The sequence below is a fragment of the Octopus sinensis genome, linkage group LG18 (genome assembly GCF_006345805.1).
Source record: "Octopus sinensis linkage group LG18, ASM634580v1, whole genome shotgun sequence".
Classification (NCBI taxonomy): domain Eukaryota; kingdom Metazoa; phylum Mollusca; class Cephalopoda; order Octopoda; family Octopodidae; genus Octopus; species Octopus sinensis.
The window spans coordinates 2,571,553-2,597,201 of record NC_043014.1 but is presented as its reverse complement, the minus strand read 5'-3'; the positions used below and the strand labels follow the sequence as shown (position 1 = coordinate 2,597,201).

At 39.4% G+C, this 25,649-nt stretch overlaps 1 protein-coding gene across 5 annotated transcripts in view; it reads right to left on the bottom strand.

Annotated features, from left to right (window-relative positions):
- The window catches only part of LOC115221393 (inosine-5'-monophosphate dehydrogenase 1b), an 85,728-nt gene that overhangs the window by 14,859 nt on the left and 45,220 nt on the right, over positions 1–25,649 (bottom strand). For 3 of the 5 annotated variants that reach the window (XM_029791567.2, XM_029791568.2, XM_036510648.1), the window contains exons 2-10: positions 17,904–18,002; positions 7,493–7,541; positions 6,397–6,498; positions 5,298–5,372; positions 4,908–5,114; positions 3,646–3,733; positions 2,945–3,047; positions 1,205–1,301; positions 568–658 (exon numbers count right to left, since the gene is read on the bottom strand). In XM_029791567.2, the coding sequence (XP_029647427.1) occupies positions 568–658; positions 1,205–1,301; positions 2,945–3,047; positions 3,646–3,733; positions 4,908–5,114; positions 5,298–5,372; positions 6,397–6,498; positions 7,493–7,541; positions 17,904–18,002 (911 nt within the window). Of the gene's footprint in view, positions 1–567; positions 659–1,204; positions 1,302–2,944; positions 3,048–3,645; positions 3,734–4,907; positions 5,115–5,297; positions 5,373–6,396; positions 6,499–7,492; positions 7,542–17,903; positions 18,003–18,273; positions 18,388–19,102; positions 19,260–25,649 lie in introns of those variants that run through there. The other 2 variants (XM_029791569.2, XM_029791570.2) reach the window with 2 other exon arrangements.

The window sequence follows — 25,649 nt, the reverse complement described above, 5'->3', positions numbered from 1 at the left end:
AATTCAAAACTTATGAAAACAAGACATTTGTACATTACACACAACAAAGCCTCACAGCTACATGACATTGTGACATTAGTAAATTTAGTTATTTTTGCCCACACAATGACAATGCAAAAGCATACACCTGAATGCACACACACACACACACACACACACACCCAAAATTGCATTCACAAGATATTAGATGGCCAAAGGCTGCTATGCAGTAAGATAAAACTTAAAACCATGTGGTTGTCGCAAAGCAAAGTTCTTAACGACATCAACTTCGTATTAAGAGCAGTCTGTCTTTCATGGAAGTTTTTGTGACCATGGTCATGGGTCAGCTACATGGTTTGCCAGCCCATGTACCGGATGATTTTATGTGACAGCCAGTGGCCCACAATCAGCTTGTCCATCCTTTGACAAGTCTTGTTTTGAAGCCTGCAGTGTGTCGACAACACTCTCCTCAGCTGGCAATCCAGGTGAGGGAACTGGTTTAGTCACTGACCACCTGCCCACTCATCACCCCTTAGAAAATAACTGATGTGGAACCAAGAATATGGGGAAAAAAATGTTTAAACCTACCATTTCCACCAACAACTTGTAGTTCTGGATGCTTTTGTTTGATGGCCCGGATCATATTAATTTGGAAAATGGAATTGCCCTGGGAAGAATCCTGAAAGAAGTTTCCAGAATAAAATAATAAATACAGAGAAAAATTTAGGTTTTAGAAAGCAATAAAATATAATTTGTTGTTTTTACATCTCTTTCCAGGATAGCATGAGTTAGATGAATACATGTTGAGGCATTGCTTTACAGATGGCTGTCCTTCTTGTTGCTAACCTTTATCTGTTTTTCCAAGTAAAGAATTACACACCTTTGAGGGTGCAAAGCAAGCAAACAATTTGTTGAGAGAAGTGAACACCACCACCTCTGGTTTGTTACTTTAAATACAGCACAAACACAAACACTTGCCCAAAATGTCATGGAGTGCTGCTGAACCCAAAACCCCATGGTTGAGAAGCAAACTTCTTAACCACACAGCCATGCCAATCCCTTAGAAATGTGGGCCATAATACTTTGAAAGAGAACAGAAAACTGTGGCCAACAGACCCCCCCCTCCAATACCCTAGCAAGAGCTGCCCCCACCCTTAATGACTTCTGGTTAGCAGTAGCCCTTCACTTGGAGATGCCAGGGTACCATATCAATAAGCATACTCACCAAAACAACAAAATCTACTCCGGCTTGGACAAGTTGCTCCAGTCTAGGGTAGTCACTGTCCTGTGTACTAATTGCAGCACCTACAAGAAGCTGTTTCCTACAAAGAGGAGAAAAAAAGGATATTTTTTAGTAAGACTTACAGGAATAAGGTTTATAGCTGAGACAAAATAAGGTTTATAGCTGAGACATTTTGATACCAACCCAGTCCAGAACATCCCTGGTTTAAGGTAGGTAAGAAAAGGAAAAAAGCTCATTTCCTGACAGTAAAAGAGATTCATTTTGACACACCCACACCATTTTAACATCCACTTTTCCATGCCGGCATGGGTCAGATAAAATCTGATGAAACAGATTTTCTATAGCCAGATATCCTTCCTATCATTAACCCTCGGATGGTTCCAAGCAAAGTAATATTTCCCCACAGCCAAAACAGGTTTCCATGGAAAATTGGATATGAAGGATGTTTGTATGATTGTTATGCTCATTTACAACTAACAAAACAGTACACAAACATATATATATATATATATATATTATATATATATATATATATATATATATATATATATATATATATATATATATATATATATATATATATATATATTAAGCTGAAATTGTCTGTGCATGGCAGGTTTGGTAGCCTTCAACTAACACTATCTCCTCCGAGACCCTGCAGCACAAGTTGACCAAAATTGAGAGTATGATAGAAGAAGGCTTGCTCTTCCTTCCGTAGAAGAAAAATTCAAATCGGACCATGTTAACACCAAAAATTATTTACATCAAAAAGGTGCTTTTTTTTTCTATGAAAATCCCTATTTTTTTATGATTTTTTTACTGCTGTGTTGCCATTTTTTGGTGTATTTCAACCAGAAAGATGTTCACTTAAAGAGAATAACAGGCTACATAATGCAAAATTTTTACTTTTCAAAAAATCCAATTCTAAAGGGTCGAAAAGAAAACAAGCCTGAGCAACACCAGGCTATACTGCTAGTATATATATATATATATATATATATATAGGCGGCGTGCTGGCTGACTCGTTAGCGCGCCGGGCGGAATGCTTAGCGGTATTTCGTCTGTCGTTACGTTCTGAGTTCAAACTCCGCCGAGGTCGACTTTACCTTTCATCCTTTCGGGGTCGATAAATAAAGTACCAGTTTCGCACTGGGTGGGGGGGGTCGATGTAATCGACTTAATCCCTTTGTCTGTCCTTGTTTGTCCCCTCTATGTTTAGCCCCTTGTGGGCAGCAAAGAAATATATATATATATTATATATATATATATATATATATATATATGCAAAGAGTTTCTTTAGGTTTCTGTCTACCAAATCCACCCACAAGGATTGTGTCAGGGCAGAGCTACAGTAGGAGACACTTGCCTAATGTTCCACAGAGCAGGACAAAACTCAAGACTATCAGGTTCAGAAGTGAATTGCTTAACCCTTTAGTATTTAAACCGGCCGTATCCGGCCAAAATAGTTAATCTGTTGTATGTTCAAACTGACCAGATCCAGGCCCTCACACCAACCCTACAATGTTATTCTACATTAAGTAATTACACCATCAAGATCTTGAAGATAAAAGATAATGCATGATTAATTCAAATCAATGGGAATCAATAGGCATTATGTTTGATAGAATAATCTGAACACTAAAGGGTTAACTGATCAGCCAAGCTTGCACCTACACACACAGACACACACACGTTAAAAGAAAATGAATAAGAAACCCTTACTTGTCATCTTTAGAAGCAAGTGGAAATTCTCGGTTCTTCTTTGTGTCTGTACGTGCTATCAATGCAACCAGCTCAGATTCTTTATTCAAAATTGGTAATTTACCTACGAAAGAGAACAGAGGTCTTTTAATCGGTTTCATTAAACAGAAACCCGTTACACCAGCATTAATCCTAATTAACAGCAAACTGCGCTCAGGTATTTTAAAAAAAAAAAAAAAAAAAAAAAAAAAAATCAATTCATAAATTTACTATATTCAACATTCTATAAAAGAATTTTATTGTAATGATATACACAGATGTTTACCCGTTTTGACATCCACCACCCAGGACTGCTGGTTCTACATTACAAACCCTGCATTATCCCATAGCTTTGAGATTTCAATGATGTGATTCTTTTTAGAATGACATTGTAGGTAAGGCGTGAGAGGCTGGCCGGATATGGTCAGTTTGTATGCAAAAGAGTTATACAAGCTATATTCAGTCCAAATATTTTGTTTTAAACCGAAAACAATCAGATCCAGCCTATCAGACCTACCCTACAATGTCATTCTACAAATAAACTAAAACTAAACATTGAAATCTCAAAGCTATGAGATTAATGTTTGATTAATTCAAAACAAGGTGAACAAGTATGACATTTGACAGAGAAGTCTGAATGCTGAAGGGTTAAAGAGATCTAAATTTTGGTTCACTGAAAATACCTTTTTTGCTCTTCTGTAGAATTTGGTTGGCTTCTTTCAGAGTGAGTCCCTCAAAGGCAACAACAAGGTCTTCATATCTGGTCATCACCTGTGAAAGGTAAAAAAAAAAAATACTTCAGATACGAAGGTTTTCAAGGTACAACTGGCCCTCACTAAGACCACGACCACATCCACCCATCTAGGTTGCAATTTTATCCAATGTCCCAAAACCACAACTGGCCTTCTGTGACACAAATGCAGATGGTAGCTACTGATAAGGCAGTAAGTGGCATCTGCAAAAGCCAGTGACCCACCACCAAAGCTTCAACCAACCCATCACTAAGGCTAGGATTAACCTGTATTATAGCAACCCTGCACTACCACAGTGTATCATATGAGATACACTATATCATATGAGGTAGTGTATCATATCAAATCTCTCGTGGAAGCGTCATCCAACCAAAGTACAAATATATGGGAAATTACCACCTGTATCATCTCTTGTGAAAGGTAGGAGAGTCCAGTTGTAGAGCTGAAAACGAGGCAATTTCTACTCTTCTCCTCTGGAAGCCATCTGCTCGTGATACCAGAGGGCGCTTACTCTCCTACCCTGATGTAATCTCCAGGGATACAGGCATCCAGCAACAGGACCTCCATAATGCTATGATGGGCCGTGAAGCCTGGCGTAACATAGTAAATTCCATTGTCTCGACCACGGTCAAACAATGATGATGATACAGTTTAAGGAATGAGACATCGAGGTTATTGCCCTTCAGAGATGATGGGTTTTAAACACAATACGATATAAAACTGTACCATTAGGGAAGTCATCAGTTGCCTTATGTGATGTGCCCCTCCTTCAGCTACTAACATGTTGAAGTTTATAACAGCTGAAACAACTGTTGATCGAAACACCAGCCCTAAGATAATTTGTAAACTGCCCTTAAGTGTGAAAAAAGTGAGAGGGTGAACATGTGGGGCCATGTGTTAGATCTGTGGTTTTCAACCAGGGTTCCACGGAACCATAGGGTTCCGCCAGTACAGTCCAGGGTTTCCGCAAGAAGTTACAAAACTGCTAAAATTGGCAGTAATTTTTAATTCTCCTGTGCAGATATGTGTGCATGAGACTATTAAATTATTGCACAGGGGTTCCTCGAGCCAGTGGAATGTTTCCTTGGGGTTCCGCCCCAGAAAAAAGTTTGAAAAGCACTGTGTTAGATAGCGAAAGAGTGTGTGTGGAAACAGTAACAAAAACAAGTGGTTTTATTTTTTACTACACTTACATCTTGAAGTTTTGTATGATATTCATCAGGCGTTAAGAAATCTATGTCTCTCTGTGTGACCAAACCAACCAGTTTCTGCCCCATGCTACCATTCTCAGTGATTGGAATACCTGAGAAACCAAATTTCTTTTTTGCTTCCACAACATCTCGTACTGTATGCTGAGGTGACATCACAACTGGATCAAGAATGAAACCTTGCTCGTATTTCTGGAAATAAAATTATTGAAATTAAGTCTTTTTAGATAATTAAAAAAAAAAAAAAAAGACAATTTAGTTAATTACAAAATTAAGCAAAAACGAGTAAAAGAAATTTAAATATTCTGATGAATATAGATATGGGTGGATGGTTAAGTAGTTTCAGGAGGACAAAGGGGTCAAAGTGAAGCTTACCTTAACTTTACGCACTTCGTTTGCCTGGAATTGTGGTGTACAGTTATGATGTATCACACCTACACCACCACACAGCTAGAAACAGACAAATTAATTAATTAATTAGTATCAAATTCCACTTAGAAATGGGATTACAAAAACTCAAAAGGTTTCACCATCCAAAACAGTCAAAGAAATCTCTCAATCCGATTTTATTAAACAAATGCATTATCTGCCCTTTCTCTACTGCCAGTCATCACCTCCTCTCACCCGAGTCACTTTCACTGACATCTTTCCCCAACTCCTACAGACACACACAAAGAGAACTTGAACTTGGCTAAAAGAGTAATCCAGCCACGACCACCACCTGGAGTAAGCATCTACTATGGCCTTCAGCTGACCAAAGCGTTGAGTGGATTTGGTAGACAGAAACTGAAAGAAGCCTATTATATAGCTTATGTGTGTGTCCCACCACCACAGGGCAACTTGTGTTGGTTTGTTAACATCCGTTTAACTTAACAGTTTGGCAAGAGACTAATAGAATTAATACCAGATTGAAAAAATAGACACTGAGGTTAATTTGTAACCGAACCTTTCAAAGCAGTGCCCCAACATGGCCGCAGTCCAATGACTGAAACAAGTAAAAAAAAAAAAGAAAAAAATATATATAAATATATACACACACACACACAGATATATATTTATATATGCATGCATATACACACACACACACAAAAGGAACAATGTAAACTCAATGCAAACAACTTTCTAAAACAATTAAATTATTTTCTTCCATTCTCTCATCTTTCATCATCATACATTCTAGCAGTTAACAACCTTGCCACAAACCAAATATTTAATCCTTTAGATTACAGATTACTCTGTCAAATGTAATCTTTATTTATTCACATTGTTTTGAATTAATCATGCATTATCTTATAGCTTTGAAATTTAAATGATGTGGTTGTATATTATTAGAATGACATTGTAGGGTAGGTGTGAGAGGCTGGACCTGGCCAGTCTGAACGTAAAACAGGTTGATTATTCGGGCTACATATGGTCAGTTTAAATACGAAAGGATTAAACCAAACAATCAATAAATTATCTCAGATATACATACCGCCATAGCAATTGCCATTTGAGATTCGGTGACAGTATCCATTGGTGACGACACTAAAGGTGCCTTCAGCGTGATCTTCTTGGTCAGAGCAGAATTTAATTCCTGTAGAGGAAGGAAAAGACAAACACTATAACCATTGGGGTTTTAATTTTCAACAACAACAATGGAACAGGTGTAGCAGTGGGGTTGTGTAATTTGTGTCACAACCACATGGATTGGGGTTCAGTCGTACTGTGTGGCATCTTGGGCAAGTGTCTTCTACTACAGCCTTGGGTTCACTAAAACCGTGTTTGTAAATTTGGTAGATGGAAACTGAAAGAAGCCCATCATGTGTGTGTGTGTACACAATTATGTTTAATATGGTCATCTGCACTGAAATGTGGAAAGACCTTTGCAGCAAAAACTGTAGAGAAATTCTAATAATGTGTGAGTAAAAAGACAGAGCTGAGCTATGAGCAACATCACTCAGCTGTCAGAAACATGTTTCTGTGTTCTGAAACCTCATCAGCAATGCACAGGAAATCGAATGCTCACAGCCCACTAAGAAGAAATATTGTTCTTTCATTTAAACAGCAAATAAAATACTTGTGCGCAAAGCTAGAATTAACAGATGCACAAAAAGCAGTAATTAAGTCTAATTGTACACACCCATATTAATTAAAATCATCACTTCTTTGTGAATCTTTAATTGTTATGTGTGTATGTGTGTGTGTGTGTCCGTCCTTATTTTTATATCACATGAGATGGTTGTAAAAGAACATCACCATCATACAAGCAGTGTTTTGTTTCTAATCTTTTATGTAAACTTGTCTAACAATGGGGAAATATTATGCTCAGTGGTGGGTGAAGACTGGTGTCAGGAACGGCATCCAACCACTGAAAATCTGCCTCGAATTTCACCCAACCCATACAAGCATGGAAAAGGGGATGCTAAAATAATGGCAGCACTGACAACAAGTGTTGTAATTTGGGAGGGATTTGACTTATTTCTAGCAAACCCCAAAAGGTTCCCCCATTGATACAATGATATTAACGGATTTAAAAGAAAATAGTTTGATCTATGAAACAACTTAATGATGGAAGAAGCAAGACTTACCACTGCATCTGCTGAGAAATCTATAAAACCTGGAAGAATTAAAAAGTCACTGGAATAAAAAAAAGAAAAAGAACAATTTTAATGAAACCAGAAAGTTCAATAATATATTCATTTATTTATAGACAAACAGACAGACAGATGGGGAGAGAATAAGAGAGTGATGGCAATACACCTTTACAGCCATTTCCTGTGATGTCCAGAGAGATTTTTACAATTTTAATGAAACCAGAAAGTTCAATAATATATTCATTTATTTATAGACAAACAGACAGACAGATGGGGAGAGAATAAGAGAGTGATGGCAATACACATTTACAGCTTTTTCCTGTGATGTCCAGAGAGATTTTTACAGTGCCACACGTACAGAAAAACAAGGATCTAAAATGATCGAATGAGTTGAGTATTTGTGGCCATAAAAAAACATGTAATATATTGAAACAGACAAAAGTTACAGATGTAGTCCGTGTTATGTCTAACTTCAGGTTACACATATCACACCTGCCATGGGTAGTCGTTAGAGCAGTGGCTCTCAACCAGTTTTTTAATATCCCAGCCAGATCCAAAAACTGCATTAAAAAAAAAATTGAATCAAATAATTAACCCTTTAGTATTTAACCCTTTCGTTACCGTATTTATTTTGAGATGCTCTGTGTTTCATTCAATTAATTTTAATTATAACGAGGAATTTAGTAAAAGAACTTAGTTATCATTAGGCTAGTGTTGGGAACATAAATTGTGACTAAGGTTTGGTGGAAGATTTTAATTCAATACTTATGAAAGTAAGACACTTGTACTACAGAGCCAGAGGCGGTTTTGGCCGGGTTGGCATCAAAAGGGTTAAACCGGCCATATCCGGCCAAAATATTTAATCTGTTTTATGTTCAAACTGACCAGATCCAGGCTCTCACACCTACCCTACAATGTTAATCTACATTAAGTAATTACACCATCAAGATCTTGAAGATATGAGATAATGCATGATTAATTCAAATCAATGGGAATAAATTAGCATTATGTTTGATTGAATAATCAGAACACTAAAGGGTTAAAGCAAAGTTAGTAATGGGGTACTCAGAATGTGTCCTGGGTGCCAAAGGGGCAGTGGCTCCAAAAAGTTTAAGAACCAATAATCTAGAAGGACCTGCAATCCCCACCCATGGCAACAGAGGCTGACCCCAAACTGAAAATGCCCGAAGCTGAAATAGATACTGCCAACACATTTGGTTTAATTGTCCCTAACGAGTACTTTAATAAATTTCCCTAACGAGTTCTTTAATAATCCTGAAGGGATGAAAAACAAAGCAAGGTTAATTCAGGCATCATTTTATCTTGGGGCATAGAAGGGCAGAGCAAACACCACAAGGGATTTTACACTCCAATTGAGTCAATGCTATACCAATAAACAGCTGTATTTAATTAGTGCTTTAGTAGAAGGGAGGGGCTAAGGTTGGGGAGGGACGGATGACTGCACTTACCAGCTGACACAGTCTTACTACCAAACCTGTAACAAACTATGGAGTCATTCAAATTGCTAGAAATAGCAGCTGTATCTTCCTCAAACTAGACTATCTTAAAAATGAAAGACACCAGATATTGTAGTGCTAGATACATCCTATATGAAAAGGAGACAGGATGGTCATATTTGGAACATCTTTGAATATAGGCTTGCTCAATCAAGGTAGACCTATGACTACGCAGTAACAATCCTCACCAAACCCAGCAGAGGCAACATCCTTCACCAGTTCTTTGGCACATGGTTAAGTCTGCCAGCAGACAGTTCTGTTCTTCATAGGAATGGTTGATGCCAACACACCTAAGCACTGGTTGATCTCATACATCAGTTACTCAAAGTGAGTGGGATTGGCAGGGTGGGTGGTGGGTGAGTGTTTCAGAGGGGGAGAGAAAAAGTGTGTGGGTGTGTGTGTCACCTGCTACTAAGTCAATTTGATGCTCACTTCTACAGCTATTTCAGTGTTAGGTTAACCCAACTTGTTGCTGGGTGGGCAGTTCAGAAATCTGCTACCCAAAGTGCACTGATGCCTGTACTGTGTCAATGCACCCATGCTGGTGGTATGTTAAAAGTACCCAGCACACTGTGAAGTGGTTGGCATTAGGAAAGTCATCCAGGCTTAGAAAGCATACCAAAACAGTTAATTGGAGTTGGGGACAGCTCCCTGGATGTCCAGTTCCGGTCAAATCGTCCAACCCATGCCAACATGGAAAATGGACATAAATGTAGACAATGATGAACCACGTGGTTTTAGCTCTGAGCCAAAGGCTTGTAAGCGGATTTAGTAGATGGAAACCAAAAGAAGCCCAACATGTGTGTGTGTGTGTGTGTGCATGGGTCACGTTGACATCATACAATAATTGTGAATGAGCAACTGTTATACAAGCAATATTGCTCATTCTCTATTCAGCAGAAACAGCCCATGCAGAGGGACACAAGTGAAGGTTGGTGACAGGAACAGCATCCAGACAGAAAAATATGCCTAAAAAAAAAAGTCGTCTGACCCATGCAAGTATGGAAACAGACATTAAAATGATTTTTATACATATATATATATATATATAAATAATATTAAGGGAAAAATTCAATTGAGTATTGAATTGCATCATAGCGGTTTTTCTCTAATTTATATACATATATAAATGTGGTGTTAGGAAGGGCATCCAGCTGTAGAAACACTGCCAGATCTGACTGGCCTGGTGCAGCCTTCGAGCTTGCCAGACCCCAGTTGAACCATCCAACCCATGCTAGCATGGAAAGCGGACGTTAAACGATGATGATGATATTTTTTTTTCCTAACAGATCGTGTTGTACATCACTTTCCACAATGTGCTTCCCATCATTTTAACAATTAAACGATGCCACCAACCTGGTTAGGTGAACATATATGATGAGGCAGAAAAACCTCTAATTTTATAAGGCCATTAAGTGCAGCGCTAACTAAGTTAGACAGGTGGTAATGAGACCTTCGTGTAGCTAATATTTTACTGGTTTTTTCCAGTTACCATCATGGTTTGAACCGGTGCAGTCTGTGCATTTGAAACATTTATCCACCTGTAAAACGTGGGTGTGTTAGTTTTACCATTTCTATAAATACATATTAACTATCTCTTTCATATAATATATATATATATATATATATATATGTGTGTGTGTGTGTGTGTGTATATATAGCCTTGTCTAGGTATGTATGACAGGCAGGAGCAATGGAATGAACAAAAAAAAAAAAAAAGGAGAAAAGTACAGGTATTTCAAAGAACACTCATTATTGAAAGCATTTCACGTGAAGCTGTGAATGAGGAAGAAGCTATAGAATGTAGCAGGTACATTTGGATTAGTAACACAGCTAAATTGGGAAAGATAAAACTAAGCCAACAGGTGAGTAAGAGTAACCTTGATTTGGCACCTTGCCAGCAGTGGAACCAACGGTATTTATAGAGAAATTTTATAGCTTCAAGGTGGGAGTTGCAAACCTAACTACTCCACCACCGTCATCGTTGTCTTGGTACACACACAAATCATCAGATAAGGTGTTTTGCGTATTAATGTCAAGTTCAGACGGCATGGCACACACGTGGTTGCTCTTAAGACTCACTATCGACACCCTTATAGCACAGCATGTCTTTTTACGGCTGAGGGTGGCTGTTTTAGTTACGATTTCACCTTTGGTTTACACCTGATCTAAACTAGTCTCTCCCAGTTTTTTTTTTATGGAGCCTATCCACCCAGGTGTGTTGGCCATATAAATCACGCACACACTCACACACAGCAAAGCACACGTGGCTATAAGGTATAGATTGCTAGAGAATAGTCAAGTGGTGATTATAGCCTACCTGCACTCTCATTAACTGAAGAGTGACAGCAACACCTGGTGAGTAGGTTGGTTGGTGAAGTTAGGAGGTGGGGGGGGGGTTAATAATGTGCAGTTTCAATTATATCTGCAAGTTAGTGGTTGTTGGAGAGAAACGTGTGTAGATAGCAAGGATGCATTTCTGCAGATGAGGAATTTGGGCAATGTGCTTGATATGGAATCAGGTGAGGGAAGAGGTTAAGAGCCTGGGACTACTGAGCATTAATCAGCAGGCCACCTGATGACTGCTGACACGTGGGTTCCACCCCGATGTCACCCAACAACTGCCAACATGTCACCAGATGTCTGCTAGTGACTTCACAGCAGGGCAATGTCTGCAAGAACATCATCATTTAGCGTCCGTTTTCCATGCTAGCATGGGTTGGACATAAAAGTGTATCAGGTTCTACCGAGAGTAAGATATTAAAGGGAACCATGAAACAGAACTGAAGGTGGGGGACACTAATATTTGCAACAAAATTAATTCTGCTTAAGGCAGCCAAGAACTTGGTTGTGTTCATCATCATCATCGTTTAACATCTGTTATCCATGCTAGCATGGGTTGGAAGGTTCGACCAGGGTCTGGGAAGCCAGGAGGCTGCACCAGGATAGTAAATAAGTTAAGCACCTGCCCCTCAAATCTAAGACGATACAGTAGGTGGCCAAAAGAATATAGAGGAACGTCAAATTCTGTGGGATTTGAATCCTTCAATGCCTTAATAATTTGAACACCTTATGACAAGAACCACATCCTGTAATCAACCATTTGATACAGCATAGTTAAATGCAACTCAATTTGGGCATTTGAAGAATATTTGACAAAGATCTGTCCCTAATTAACTCTGATAGATCCTTAACCCTTTAGCATTTAAAGCAGCCATCCTAGATATGCCAGAAGTACTCTGAAGAACACAGACGCTTTGTAAAGAGATGGCAATTGATCATTGCACAGAAAAGTTTAGGTATTCTAACACCAGACAATATTGGAAATTTCCAAACTGATATCGAGCTATTGATCAATATTGATCATTGACTGTTCGATAAATCTGGCTGATACTCAAATCAGGTCTCAGGAATTTTATATAACATTTCCGTAATCAAAGGTCCTGATCAAACGCGTCTACAAATTGTCTCCTTTCAGACATCAAAAACAGAAAGAAAAGGAGTGAAATATTGGTTTTTTAATAAAGTGTGCACAAAACTGTCAATACCAAACGATCAATTAATCAAACAGCAACACTGATCATTTGCCGTTTGTAGATGAAAATCAATTTGCTAACTTTGATGGTTAGTGGTTGTGTACATGGCACTGACGGTGGTGGTGGTGGGTAGACATGGTTGAATGTGGAATTGTTATAGTGATGGATATGAGGGTGCGTGGCTTAGTGGTTAGGGCATTCGGCTCATGATCATAAGGCTGTGAGTTCGATTCCCGGCGACGCGTTGTGTCCTTGAGCAAGACACTTAATTTCACATTGCTCCAGTCCACTCAGCTGGCAAAAATGAGTTGTACCTGTATTTCAAAGGGCCGGCCTTGTCACTCTCTGTGTCATGCTGATTATCCCCGAGAACTACGTTACGGGTACACGTGTCTGTGGAATGCTCAGCCATTTGCACGTTAATTTCACGAGCAAGCTGTTCCGTTGATCGTATCAGCTGGGACCCTCGTCGTCGTAACCGACGGAGTCTTTAATATAGTGATGGAAGTGGAGATGTAATTCCAAGCCAACTGCAGGTTAAAATAGGGAGCTGAGCACCATCCGAGCACGATTGTTAAGAGCACCATCAGAGTGTGATCGTTGCCAGAGCGGCTATCTGGCCTCCGTGCCAGTGGCACATAAAAGACACCATTCAAGCGTGATCGTTACCAGCATCACCTTACTGGCACCTGTGCCGGTGGCATGTGTAAAAGATTCAAGCGAGGTTGTTACCAGTACCGCCTGACTGGGCCCCGTGCCGGTGGCACATAAAAAGCACCCAATACACTCTTGGAGTGGTTGGCATTAGGAAGGACATCCAGCTGTTGAAACTCTGCCAGATCAAGATTGGAGCCTGGTGCAGCCATCTGGTTCGCCAGCCCTCAGTCAAAATCGTCCAACCCATGGAAAGCGGACGTTAAACGATGATGATGATGAAGTCACAGGGATCAGGGGTTAGCGAGAGGATTAAAAAGGGCAGACAAATACAAGTAATGAAAGGGAGGAAAAATGGACCCGAGTGGCAGTTATAGGAGATTGGTCAACAGATCTGAGGAATAGAGGTCACTGCTGTAGCACATGGCAGGGGGAAAAGAGCTTGTCTGTGAAGGAGGGATTCAGTGCCATTCTGTTGGGTGGCCATGTTTTGAAGCATTGCTTGGATTCGTCATCGTTTAACATCCATTTTCCAATTTGGGTTGGAGAGCTTAACATGAGCTGGCAGAGCCAAGAGCTGCGCCAGGTCCCATTGTCCGTTTTGGCTTGGCTTCTAAAGCTGGGTGCCCTTCCTAACGCCAACCACTTTACTGGGGGTACCGTGTGCTTTTTAAGATGCACAGTTGTCAGTGTTTTTTTGCATGGCATCATACCACAAGAGTCAATGGGAGAAATACCAGTTATATACTTGGGAGGTACTACTAGCGAACAGTGGTCCCGTTGCACGCACGCGCGTTTTCGCGCAAGCTAGTCATGACTAGTCGTGTTATTTACTTTGTTTAAAAAATTATTTACTTTGTATTTTTGTGTTTTATTTACTTTGCTACGTAGTCGTTGTAGGATCGGCTAGTCACGACTAGCCAGCGCGAGTGCGCGCACCGGGACCACTGTTCGCTAGTAGTACCTCAAACACCAACTTTACAATGAAACTTATTCTACTAAATTCATTATTTCTAAAATCAACTGAAATAAAGGCAGTGGGTTTCAACAGAAATTGACTAACGAAAGGTTAAAAGTTGTCTAAATTAAAAACATCTTTGAAAATTCCATATCATTTATGTCCCAAACACCAAAGTTATTTTACTAAATTCTCACGAAATTATTTTTGAAATAAATCGAAGCAAAAGGGTTAAGTTTCTGATCAACCAATTACCTACCACCGTGGTTTCTAGTTTCTATTCAGGCCTTCACATATCTAAAATATATCTTAGCAACATAGGAAAAAACCTTCCGTATCAGATTTCATGTTTGTTTGTTATATTCTTTGTCAATGCCAAAAAAACAACACGTGCTTCGTGTATGAAAAAAGGCGCATCTTTCATCTCATTGCGACTCAAGTCCTGTCCGTAATATAAATCAAAAACTCACAGAAACAATTTAGTTGTCGAATCCCTAAGTGATCACACAACGACCCCATTAATAGAAAAAGGAGGGAATCACAGAAGCAGCATGATTCATACAAGGTTGCTTGTGTGTGTATGTATGTATATATATATGTGTAGAAAGAATGCCTATATAATTTTCATTTAAGCCTGTATAACGGAGTAAGAGCACGTGTTAATTTCTTCTAACGAGGCACCACGCTTTTGTCTTCCATCCTTTCGGGGTCGATAAATAAAGTACCAGTTTCGCACTGGGGTCGATGTAATCGACTTGGTCCCTTTGTCTGTCCTTGTTTGTCCCTTCTATTTTAGCCCCCTGTGGGCAGTAAAGAAATATATATATATATATATACATACATACATACAGCAAATTTACACATAATTTACAAATAAATCATCTTTGTACCTAAATAAATTATACTAATATCAAAACGGCAGATAGGATACGCTCCACAGATGTAGGCATAAATAGTATTTTATGAGACAATAACGGAACTTGTGAGTACTAAAACTAATTAAGATTAACTAAATTACCATTTCAAAAATTATTTTATAAACAATAAAACAAATGATTGGAAAAGAAAAAGGTTTATTTTCCCCCGTTTTTAGTATTCCCGTTTCATAGAGCGGTTTATTACGACTCTGTGGGGGGGGGGGGGGAACAGAAGTATATACTTGTTTTTACGATCCTAAATCCAAATTAGATATATATACATATATATATAAATGTCTATTTCGTTGTTGGTCAGTTTCTTCCTATCTGGGGTTTCGCTCACTTTTTTAAAAACTTGGCCATTTTATTTCACTTTTTTTCAAAAATTTTTAATGCCGAGACACCCCAAGCACTTTGTAGCGACAGTTATGAAGTCGATCCACAGCAAAGTTCGAGCGCAGGGCCACGAAGGAGTGAGGTGTTCACCTTATATATATATATATATTTATATATATATATATATATATATACACCCAGGCCTATCAATTAACGAAGCTAAAAAAAAAAAAACTAACGGCACCTCAGCCCCTAAGACACTAAACTGACTTGAATTTAGGACCTTAAAAGCGAGGCACCCTCCGAAAAATTCCCATTGAATTCCTTCCTCGCTAAAGCTTTGTCAGCAATAACCCCAGGAAAAAGCCTGAACTTGACATGTTTTCTTATATGCCAAGTTTCATGTCTAATTAAGGAGCCTCGGGTTCTATAATTAGCTTTTCCCTTGGGGAAGCTGAACAAGAAATATTTTAGTGCGAAGCTTGTTGGATAATTAGGAATTATGTAAGTAGAATTAATGTTTACAAAATTATATTATTAAGTTCGTTAAGAAAAAAAAACTAAAAGAGAATACTGAGAACGTATGAGAGGAGCCTCGGCCTGTTAGAAATAACAGCTAAATATATATTTTACAAAGAAATGTAATGTATAGAAATTCTGAAAACAAATTAAAATTATTAATAATGCTAACGAGACCTCGAAAGAGACTCGTGGTTGGAGAGAAGTACAGCCATAGCATATTTTATTTTTTTTACATACAATAATTTCTTTTATTTATTTGCCACAGGGCAGAGGTGGACCGAGAGTATTAAGGACCCTCGGGCATAACTGTTCACCGGGCCCCTTAGAATTGACATCAATGAGTTAAAATGTAGAGAGTGGCCCTCGGGCAATGCCCGATTGACCGACGGCTCAGTCCGCCCCTGTCACAGGGGCATAAGATAAAGGGACATCACAGGGACCGTTTACAATCTCTGGGAAGGGGTTTACATAGGAGAATGTGAAATGAGATTTTAAAAAGTGCGTGTATGTGTGTGTATATATATACATCTCTCTCTATATAAACGGCAGTTTGTCTGTGTGTGTTTCTGTGTGTCTGTCAGGTTGTACCCTCACTCTGACCACGGCTTTCAACCGATTCTGATGAAACTTGACACACACATAGCCCAATGTCATAATTCAAAACTAACGCAGCGAAAATTTTGAAAAGTTCCCCCAGATCTGAAAAAATCGATAAATTCGACATGGGGTCGAGAATCAGAACACAAACCACAGACTGTCTAGGGGGACGCAACTCGACCTTTTTAACTAAAATAATTTTACCATCATTTTTTTCCATTTTTTGGCTAAAACTCTCTAAAAATGCTTTATAGTATTTCCTTACAAACCCGAGCAACGCCGGGCGATACTGCTAGTATTATATATATATATATATATAATACGCATGAATTATGCAGTCGTCTTGATAGAGAACCTCCATCTAGAATCATTCAAGGAAACCCACGGGTCTAGGGGATGTCACTTTGGCCACCAAGTGCACAGCCCTCGCCCAAATGTTGTCTAATCTATAGGCGTATGCTTAAAAGCAGGTTCATTCAGCATGTGTAAAATGCCTCCAAAACGACATGCTCATAGTCGTATCATCATTGATGTGCTAAGTCACGCATGGTCTGGGTTAAGCAAAAACTAAAAATTTAGCTGACTGGTATAGTCTTTTTCGCATGACTTCCCTCCTTAAATGTGAATCATTAAAAACCTGTCTTCGTTCAAATTCTACTCTAGTGAACTTCGCCTTTTATTCTTTCGGAGTTGATAAATCAAATACTGGATCGATTCTTCTAAGATGATGAAATGAAGACAACGGGAAAATAGTTTGAATTTTGTCAGGAAAATTTCATGATCAGCATTCAGTCCCTACTAAAAACCGTAACAGAGGCTGGTCCTCAACCTGATAACACTAGGAAAGGTTGCTTGTGTGTGTATATGTATGTGTATATATGTAAAAAGAAGGCCTATATAATTTTCATTTAAGCCTGTATAACGGAGTAAGAGCACGTTAATTTCTTCTAACGAGGCACCACGCTTTTGTCTTCCATCCTTTCGGGGTCGATAAATAAAGTACCAGTTTCGCACTGGGTTCGATGTAATCGACTTGGTCCCTTTGTTGTCCTTGTTTGTCCCCTCCATGTTTAGCCCCCTGTGGGCAGTAAAGAAATATATATATATATATATATATATATATATATATATATATACAGCAAAAGAAATCGATAGATTCAAATGTATTTATTGGAGTAGGTCAACGGTTTAAAATATGCGACAAACAGTTAAAAGTTGAGGCGCGCTTCTTGTTCATGAATGAAGTCTGGGATTATAGTGATGAGAGCCATGAGGAGGGAAATTAACGGACAGATTAAGCAAGGAAAACGGTCAGTTCGATGAAGAATCAAGAGGACAATAGCTGGAAGAAAGAATTTTATTGCTTACTTGTAGGTCAGTCCATCTCCATTGCCAAAAAGCTGAGCTCCTGTAAGTCCATCATCGGGCACATAACCTATCCCACCAGTAATGAGGTAGTCAGCCATGCTGCAAGCATAAAAGACAGAATGAATTAAGACGAGATCAGCCAGCAATGCTGTTATTTATACATAGAAAATAGCTGTGTAGATATACACCCCATCCATTACACAGATGGTGTGTATAGAGTTGAGTATGTGTAACAGCCTGTGCGCAAGAGAAGGGGTGAATGTGAACACGAGTCTGTAGTAGACAGTAGCAGGGTTATGGCAAAATCGTGGTGGAAGAGAAAGAAATATATATATGTGCGTGTGTGTCTATGCTTGTGGTAACATCTTACATTTTAAATTATCCAAAATTTATGTGCCAATGCGCTGCGAATTAATTAAAATATAATTTCAACTCAACATATGGCGACTTAAAGAAGGTTAGCGATAGAGGTTGGTTGGTTGGTTTGGCCGCTGTTGGTTGGTTAACGCGGTAAAAATTACTCCTTCAGTATAATTAAATAAAGGAATCTCATGGGTGCACATTTACATATATAGTGTTTGTATCTGCGTACATCGTGTATGTGTATATATATATAAAGATGTGTGTGAGTGTGTAAAAATTATACAAGTATATGTACATTACATTTTGCCTACATTATACATACGTGTGGGTGTGCATTCATTGTAAATTAAAAACAGGTGAAATTAGATGTAAAATATGTACCAAACCGTTGGAACAAAATGTTAAGTACCACGTACAAACGAGGTACCAGATTCCCAGAATATCAACCCCCAAAAATTCTAAAATATAATATTTATATAATATACTATAAGACAGTACTTAAGGTGATTTAATTAATCTTGGTAATCGCAGGTTCCCTCAATGTCTCCATAAAGTGTTATTTACACAACACGTGGAATTCCCCAAATGTCTATGAAAATCCCAAGGTGTACCGTTGCATGTCTGTAAAAATATACCGAGAACAGTAATTAACTCGTTTTAATTAATCTTCGTGATTATTTTATATAAAAATAATTTATTAGGAAATTTGGTGAATGTAGTAAGTATGTTGTGTGGTCCCCTTTGTTGGTGATATACAGATTGGACAAATATTTACCATTTTTGTGAATATTGGAAACGATAAGGATTTTGACAAAGAGAGAAAAGAAAGGAGTTACCTGAGAATCGATGTGAAAAAGGGGTTTAAGAGTGGTTCCAAGGAAAACAGGTTAAAAACGTGGCCAGTCCTAAAATATTCTCTCGAATTTTTCTCTTAGTCTCTTCCTTCACCCAACCTTGCAGACTGACAGACTAGAACTAAAGAGAGGGGAGGAAGGTCTGGTCTTTTATTTCAATTTAAGTGGGTCGTGGGGGTGGTTACAATTCACACCCACACATATCTATATATATATATATATATATTATAAGTATGTTATATAATTTCGATCGTTTAGTAAAAGGTTCGGAAATATGCCAAAAAAAAGCAAGGGAAAATTTTTAACAAAATATGAAATAAACCAAAGAAATATGATAATTCTTCGAAATATTGACACCTGTCTACCACTACCCAAAAAACATGTTTTGGTCTTCATTTTCCTTTTCTGTTTTTTTTTGTAATTTTTGAAGATTAACAGAATCTTTAAATTAATTTGATTGTACGAAAATTATTTTTAAAAAATCGAAATAAAATTAATTAAATCCGAAAAGACGCAAAAATTCCATCCAGAACTAGAAATGGAACGAGGGAAGTGGGGGCGTATGGAAATTAACATAAGAAGCTTTCTTGTTTGGGACATTTCCACAACATCATTGGAGTCTCTCCTGGAGGTCATGAGTTCGAATCTCGTTCGGATGAACACGAATGTCTTTTTTTCTTCTTTCTCTCCTGCCCCTTCTTTAATTATTGATCTAGGGAGGGGAATTATCAACATAATACTTAGAATATAATATTTCTTTTTTTTTTTTCTTTTAATGTTCACTCCCGGTCATGCCTACGATCAAAGACGTTCCAGCCGTGACCAGACAGTATTTTTGCATGGCTAGATATACTAGCTATTATTTTCATTTATGAAGATGGAAGGGTGTGATTTTGATAGTTGTTTCTCGTTATACACTATGTCACTATATATCTATCTATCTATCTATCTATCTATCTAACTGTCTGTCTATATCTATCTATCTACCTGTCTCCATCTATCTATCTATATATCTATTTATCTGTCTCTTTATCTCTCTCTCTTTATCTATCTATCTATCTATCTATCTATTTATCTGTCTCTCCATCTGTATCTATCTGTCTGTCCGTATTTATCTATCTTTTTGTCCATACATACATATCAGTTTATTTCTTTCAGTCTTCAGACTGCAGCCAAACTGGAGCACCAATTTGAAGAATCTTTAGTCGAAAGAATCAACCCCAGAACTTAAATTTTTAAGCCTCGTACTTACTCTTTTGCCAAACCACTAAGTTATGTGGATGCAAACACACCAACACCGGCTATCAAGCAGCGGTGGAGAACAAGCACACACACACACACACACGATGGGCTTCTTTCAGTTTCTGTCGACCAAATCTACTCACAAGGTTTTGATTGGCTATTGTGGAAGACACTTGTCCAAGGTGCCACACAGTGGGACTGAACCCGGAACCATGTGGCTGGTAAACAAGCTTCTTTCCACACAACCACACCTGCACCTATGTGTGTGTGTGTGTATATAAATATATATCTTTCTCTTTTACTTGTTTCAGTCATTTGACTGCGGCCATGCTGGAGCACCGATTTTAATCGACCAACTCGACCCTGGGACCTATTCTTTTGTAAGCCCAGTACTTACTCTATCGGTCTCTTTTGCCGAACTGCTAAGTGATGGGGACATGAACACACCAGCATCGGTTGTCAAGCAATGCTAGGGGGGACAAACACAGACACACACACACATACACACACACTTATATATACATATATACGACAGGCTTCTTTCAGTTTCCGTCTACCAAATCCACTCACAAGGCATTGGTCGGCCCGGGGCTATAGCAGAAGACTCTTGCCCAAGATGCCACGCAGTGGGACTGAACCCGGAACCATACACTTAATAAATAAAAAAAAGAAAAACAACAACGCGAGGACGTGGTACATACAAAGTATTAGCAGACGCTCAGGGAAGGAAAGAAAGGTGGTTTTACGCTGCAAGCAAAGCTCTTCTTCAGAAACAGGAGACAGAGGAAAGTCCAAGAGAAATGGAAGACAGAGGGAAAAAAATCGCCAACGATTCACATTTAGTTACATTTTGAAAACCAAAAAAGAATTGCCTGTAACTAGCAAACAAGACCAAAGCCTTTTCTGGATTTTTGTTCTGTACAAGAACCTAAGAAAATACGACATTCCCCATAATGAGAAAAAGCCACAATTATTGCTATTTATTCTCGGTTGAGTAGACAGGAGCAACAAGCTGTAAAGTGCCCAGCCTAAGGGTAACAAACTGCTCCCTGGACTGAAAACCCAGGCCTTTTGACCAAGAGCCCAGTTGCTTAACTAAGGAGCTATACACCTCTCTCTGTATCTGAGTGCACACACACACACACGCACACTAATACGCAAACATAAATTTTTATTATTAATGCTGATGTTGATGTTATTGATTTATTCACAGAATTGCTGGCCTTGAACCAAAATTACAAAAGAATTTGTCTGAAAGGTTCGAAGGCAGACGCTTTCCTAACTGGCCAAACTCTCATAAATTCTTTCAAATATCGTTTGAAGAGGGAGGTGAGGGTAGAGAGGGAGGTGCTGCCCTCTAGTGTGTTTATCAAAAGGTGGATGAGGATGTCAGGACTGGTGAGGCTGAACGGATCTACTCTGAGTATGCTTTCCAAAGTAGGAGGAAACAAACACTTTCCATGCTTTCGGGATTGTAATATAATCTGGGACTTTTTTGTGTGGGGTTTACCCTGAATCACTATAAGTGGACTACTCTGCTATTGGGGAATCTATTAATATCATCATCATCATCATCATTTAACGTCTGCTTTCCATGCTACCATGGGTTGGACGATTTGACCGAAAACTGTCAAACCAGATGGCTGCACCAGGCTCCAATCTTTTCTGTCGGAGTTTCTACAGCTGGATGCTCTTCCTAACGCCAACCACTCTGAGAGTGTAGTGGGTACTTTTACATGCCACCGATCAAAAAATACCTTAGGAATGAGAACCCAGGTTCGAAATTTCCCCAAAACACCTGATGAAGGCTGGATGCTATAACATTTACTTACTGACAGCTAGTAAATATAGATGAGAAGGTGGGTCCCTAAACTCATGAGTTTGCAATGAGCCCTATAGCACTTACTTATTGACAGCAAGCCGCAGCATGCATACATCCGAAATGGGTCCCTGGGTAACTTCCCAATGTGTTCATGCTTTATGACAGCACTGGTCACAAATATTATTGCCAGAATTCAAAAGAACAAGAACGAGTACCACAAGGTATCTTACCAATCCCTGTAATCATCATCATCATCATTTAACGTCTGCCTTCCATGCTAGCATGGGTAGGACGGTTTCACAAGAGCCGACCTGGCCAAAGCCTGCACCAGACTTCTGTGACTGTTTTAGCAGGATGGACTTAATGCTCTTTACGTGGCCCCAGCACAGGTGAGGTGAATAGTGCTTTTTACGTAACACAAGCACAGGTGAGTTCAGTTTTGGCAAGGTTTTTACAGTTGGATGCCCCTCTGAACACCAACCACTTTACAGTGTGGACCAGGTGCTTTTAAGTGGCACCTGCACTCACAGGGTCACCAAGTATATTGCAAGACAAAAAAATAAATAAATAAATAAACTTTCACGAGGGGAGGGGGCATTGGAGGAGGTGATCTTGTGTTGGATGATGAAAAGGATATAGTAAGACAGATACAGGTGTGTTGCTGTAGAGGAAGTACAAGGTTACCTGGCCGGGGAGAGAAAGATCAGGAATGAAGACAGAGATGTGCTACCACAAAGGAAATACACGGTTGCCCAACCTGAGGGGAGTGCAGGAGAAGGAGAGAGAGACAACAGGATGGAGATGGTAGCAAAATTCCAGGCATACTCACAAGGAACAGGGATCAGAATAGAAACGGGATGGTTGAGTAAAGGAAAAGAGAGATATAGGTGGTGACAAGTACCAGGGCAAACCCTTGAGGTTCAAATGCCATAATATACAAGTGGCAGGATGTTATGAAAGGAGCGTGATTAAAGAGTGCAAGTAAGTGGTGAAAGACCTGGGTATATATAGAGTTGGAAGGGGGACTAATGGATAGCAATGATACAGAGGAACAAGGGTGTGGGGACAGGATTAGGGAGTGAGAGCTAGGCATAGTGTATGAAGGAGTTGTGTGTGGGTGGAACACACAGATCAGGGGCTAGCAGATAGATGGTAGAGTGAGACAAGGCATGTGGGTAAAACACACAGGTTGGGGGCAAGCGGAGAGCAATGATACAGTGGCACAGGGCCAAGAGGATAGGATTTGGGAGTGAGGGGTAATCAGAGTGCATGAAGTGGAAATGTGAGGAAGGGAAGAGATGTAGAGACGTAGTTTGGTTTGTTGTGGTAAAGTGTGTGAGGAATTTTCTTGTTAAGTGTGGGTGGGACAAACAGTGCTTCTAGAACTTAGTTTTGCTGACGTGGGTGGGTTTTCTCAAGAACTTCATAATTCTGCTAATCCTCCTCTCCACTCCCAACTGATAAAAGGTAAAGACCCCCTTCAGTCATGAATGACCATGGGATTACACAATTACACCTAGAAAGTTCCCCTCCAAGGTACAAGCCAGGCATGGTTGTTTACGGAAGACCAGCAGTTACCCATGCGTACCAGCCTCCCTTCTAGATGCCATGCCACCAACGTTATCAAAGAGAGAGACAAAGAGGTTGATACAACGTGGCACTAGTGACATTGCAACCCAATTCTACAGATGAGTGAATTGGAGCAACGTGAAATAAAGTGTCTTGCTCAAAGACACAACACAGAAGTGGCTGTGTGGTAAGTAGCTTGCTAACCAACCACATGGTTCTGGGTTAAGTCCCACTGCATGGCATCTTGGGCAAGTGTCTTCTGCTATAGCCCCGGGCTGACCAATGCCTTGTGAGTGGATTTGGTAGATGTAAACTGAAAGAAGCCTGTTGTATATATGTATATGTATGTGCATGTGTTTACATCCCTGTCACTTAGCGGTTCGGCAAAAGAGACCGATAGAATAAGTACTGGGCTTACAAAGAATAAGTCCCGGGGTCGATTTGCTCGACTAAAGGCGGTGCTCCAGCATGGCCGCAGTCAAATGACTGAAACAACTAAAAGAGTAAAAAGAGAAAGAGTAACACACAGTCCAGTTCAGGAATTGAACTCATAACCTCGTGATTGTAAACCTGGTGCTCTAACCACTGAGCCATGCTGGTAGATTAAGGCGGCGAATTAGCAGAGTTGTTAATGCATCGGATAAACTGCCTTGTGCTGTTTGTTCTAAAACCCTGGGTTCAAACCGCACAGAGGGTAGGCAGCTTTACTTTGCGTCCTGTTGAGGAATTTGCAAGAAGCACCAAAAAGCCAAGAGAGAAAATGCTAAGATTGTGTGTATGTGTGACTATGTGCATATTTGTGTATGAGTTTATGTGTGAGATCTTGTGTGTGTGAGAAAGGAGAGGTGGTTGTGTGTAGGTTTGTCTAAATATATGTGATTATGTTCTTTATATAGGTGTGTGTGTGAGTGGTTGTAAGCGTAGATATGAATGTGGTTTTGTATAGGGTTATGCATACGTGTTTAATTGCATGTGTGTGTGTGTTGTGTGAGGTGTAAAAAAGATAATTTGTAACAAAGAAGAAAAAAAAACGTGTGAAATGGAAAATGTCAAGGATGCAAAATGAAGAACTGGCAGAGAACTTCCTAGTTTACCAAGATAGGATTCTATAGTCTGTAGAGGAGGAGGAGGTGGAAGAGGAGGTAGTGGCGGTGGTGGTGGTGGTGGAGGAAGAAGAAGAAGAGGAGGAAGAAGTAGAGGAGGAGGAGGAAGAAGAAGAGGAGGAAGAAGAAGAAGAAGAGGAAGAAGAAGAAGAAGAGGAGGAGGAAGAAGAAGAAGAAGAGGAGGAAGAAGAAGAAGAGGAGGTAGAAGGAGAGGTGGAGGAGGAGGTCTAGATTGCACATAGCATAGCATAATGAATGCTGGTAATGAGAAACTGTGGCTTGAACAAAAATAGATTGTTGACTGACTGAGAAGATAGACACACGGACAGACAGCCAGACAAGAGAGGGAAAGGGTGAGTGGGGTGTTGGGGACAGAATATTAGAGAAACCTTGACAGAGATTGGGTTTACATAGACTCACCATTTGTACTCACTAATTAAGCACTGCCCAGGCAACAGCAGCTGAAGAATTTTCTTCCATTAAAACTATCATCTATCTCTCTATCCACACACACACAAATGTATATATATTTATCTGTTGCTTGGACTGTGGCCATGCTGGGGCACCACCTTGAAGGGTTTAGTAGGGAGAAATTGAGCCCTCTGTATTATTTTAAGTCAGGTATTTATGCTATCAGTTTCCTTTGCTGAACTGCTAAGTTAAACAAACCAGCCATTGTCAATCAATGGTGGCAGACAAACATTAACACAAACACACACATACATACAACAAGCTTCTTTCAGTTTCCATCTACCAAATCCACTCACGAGGCTTTAGCCAGCCTGGGGCTATG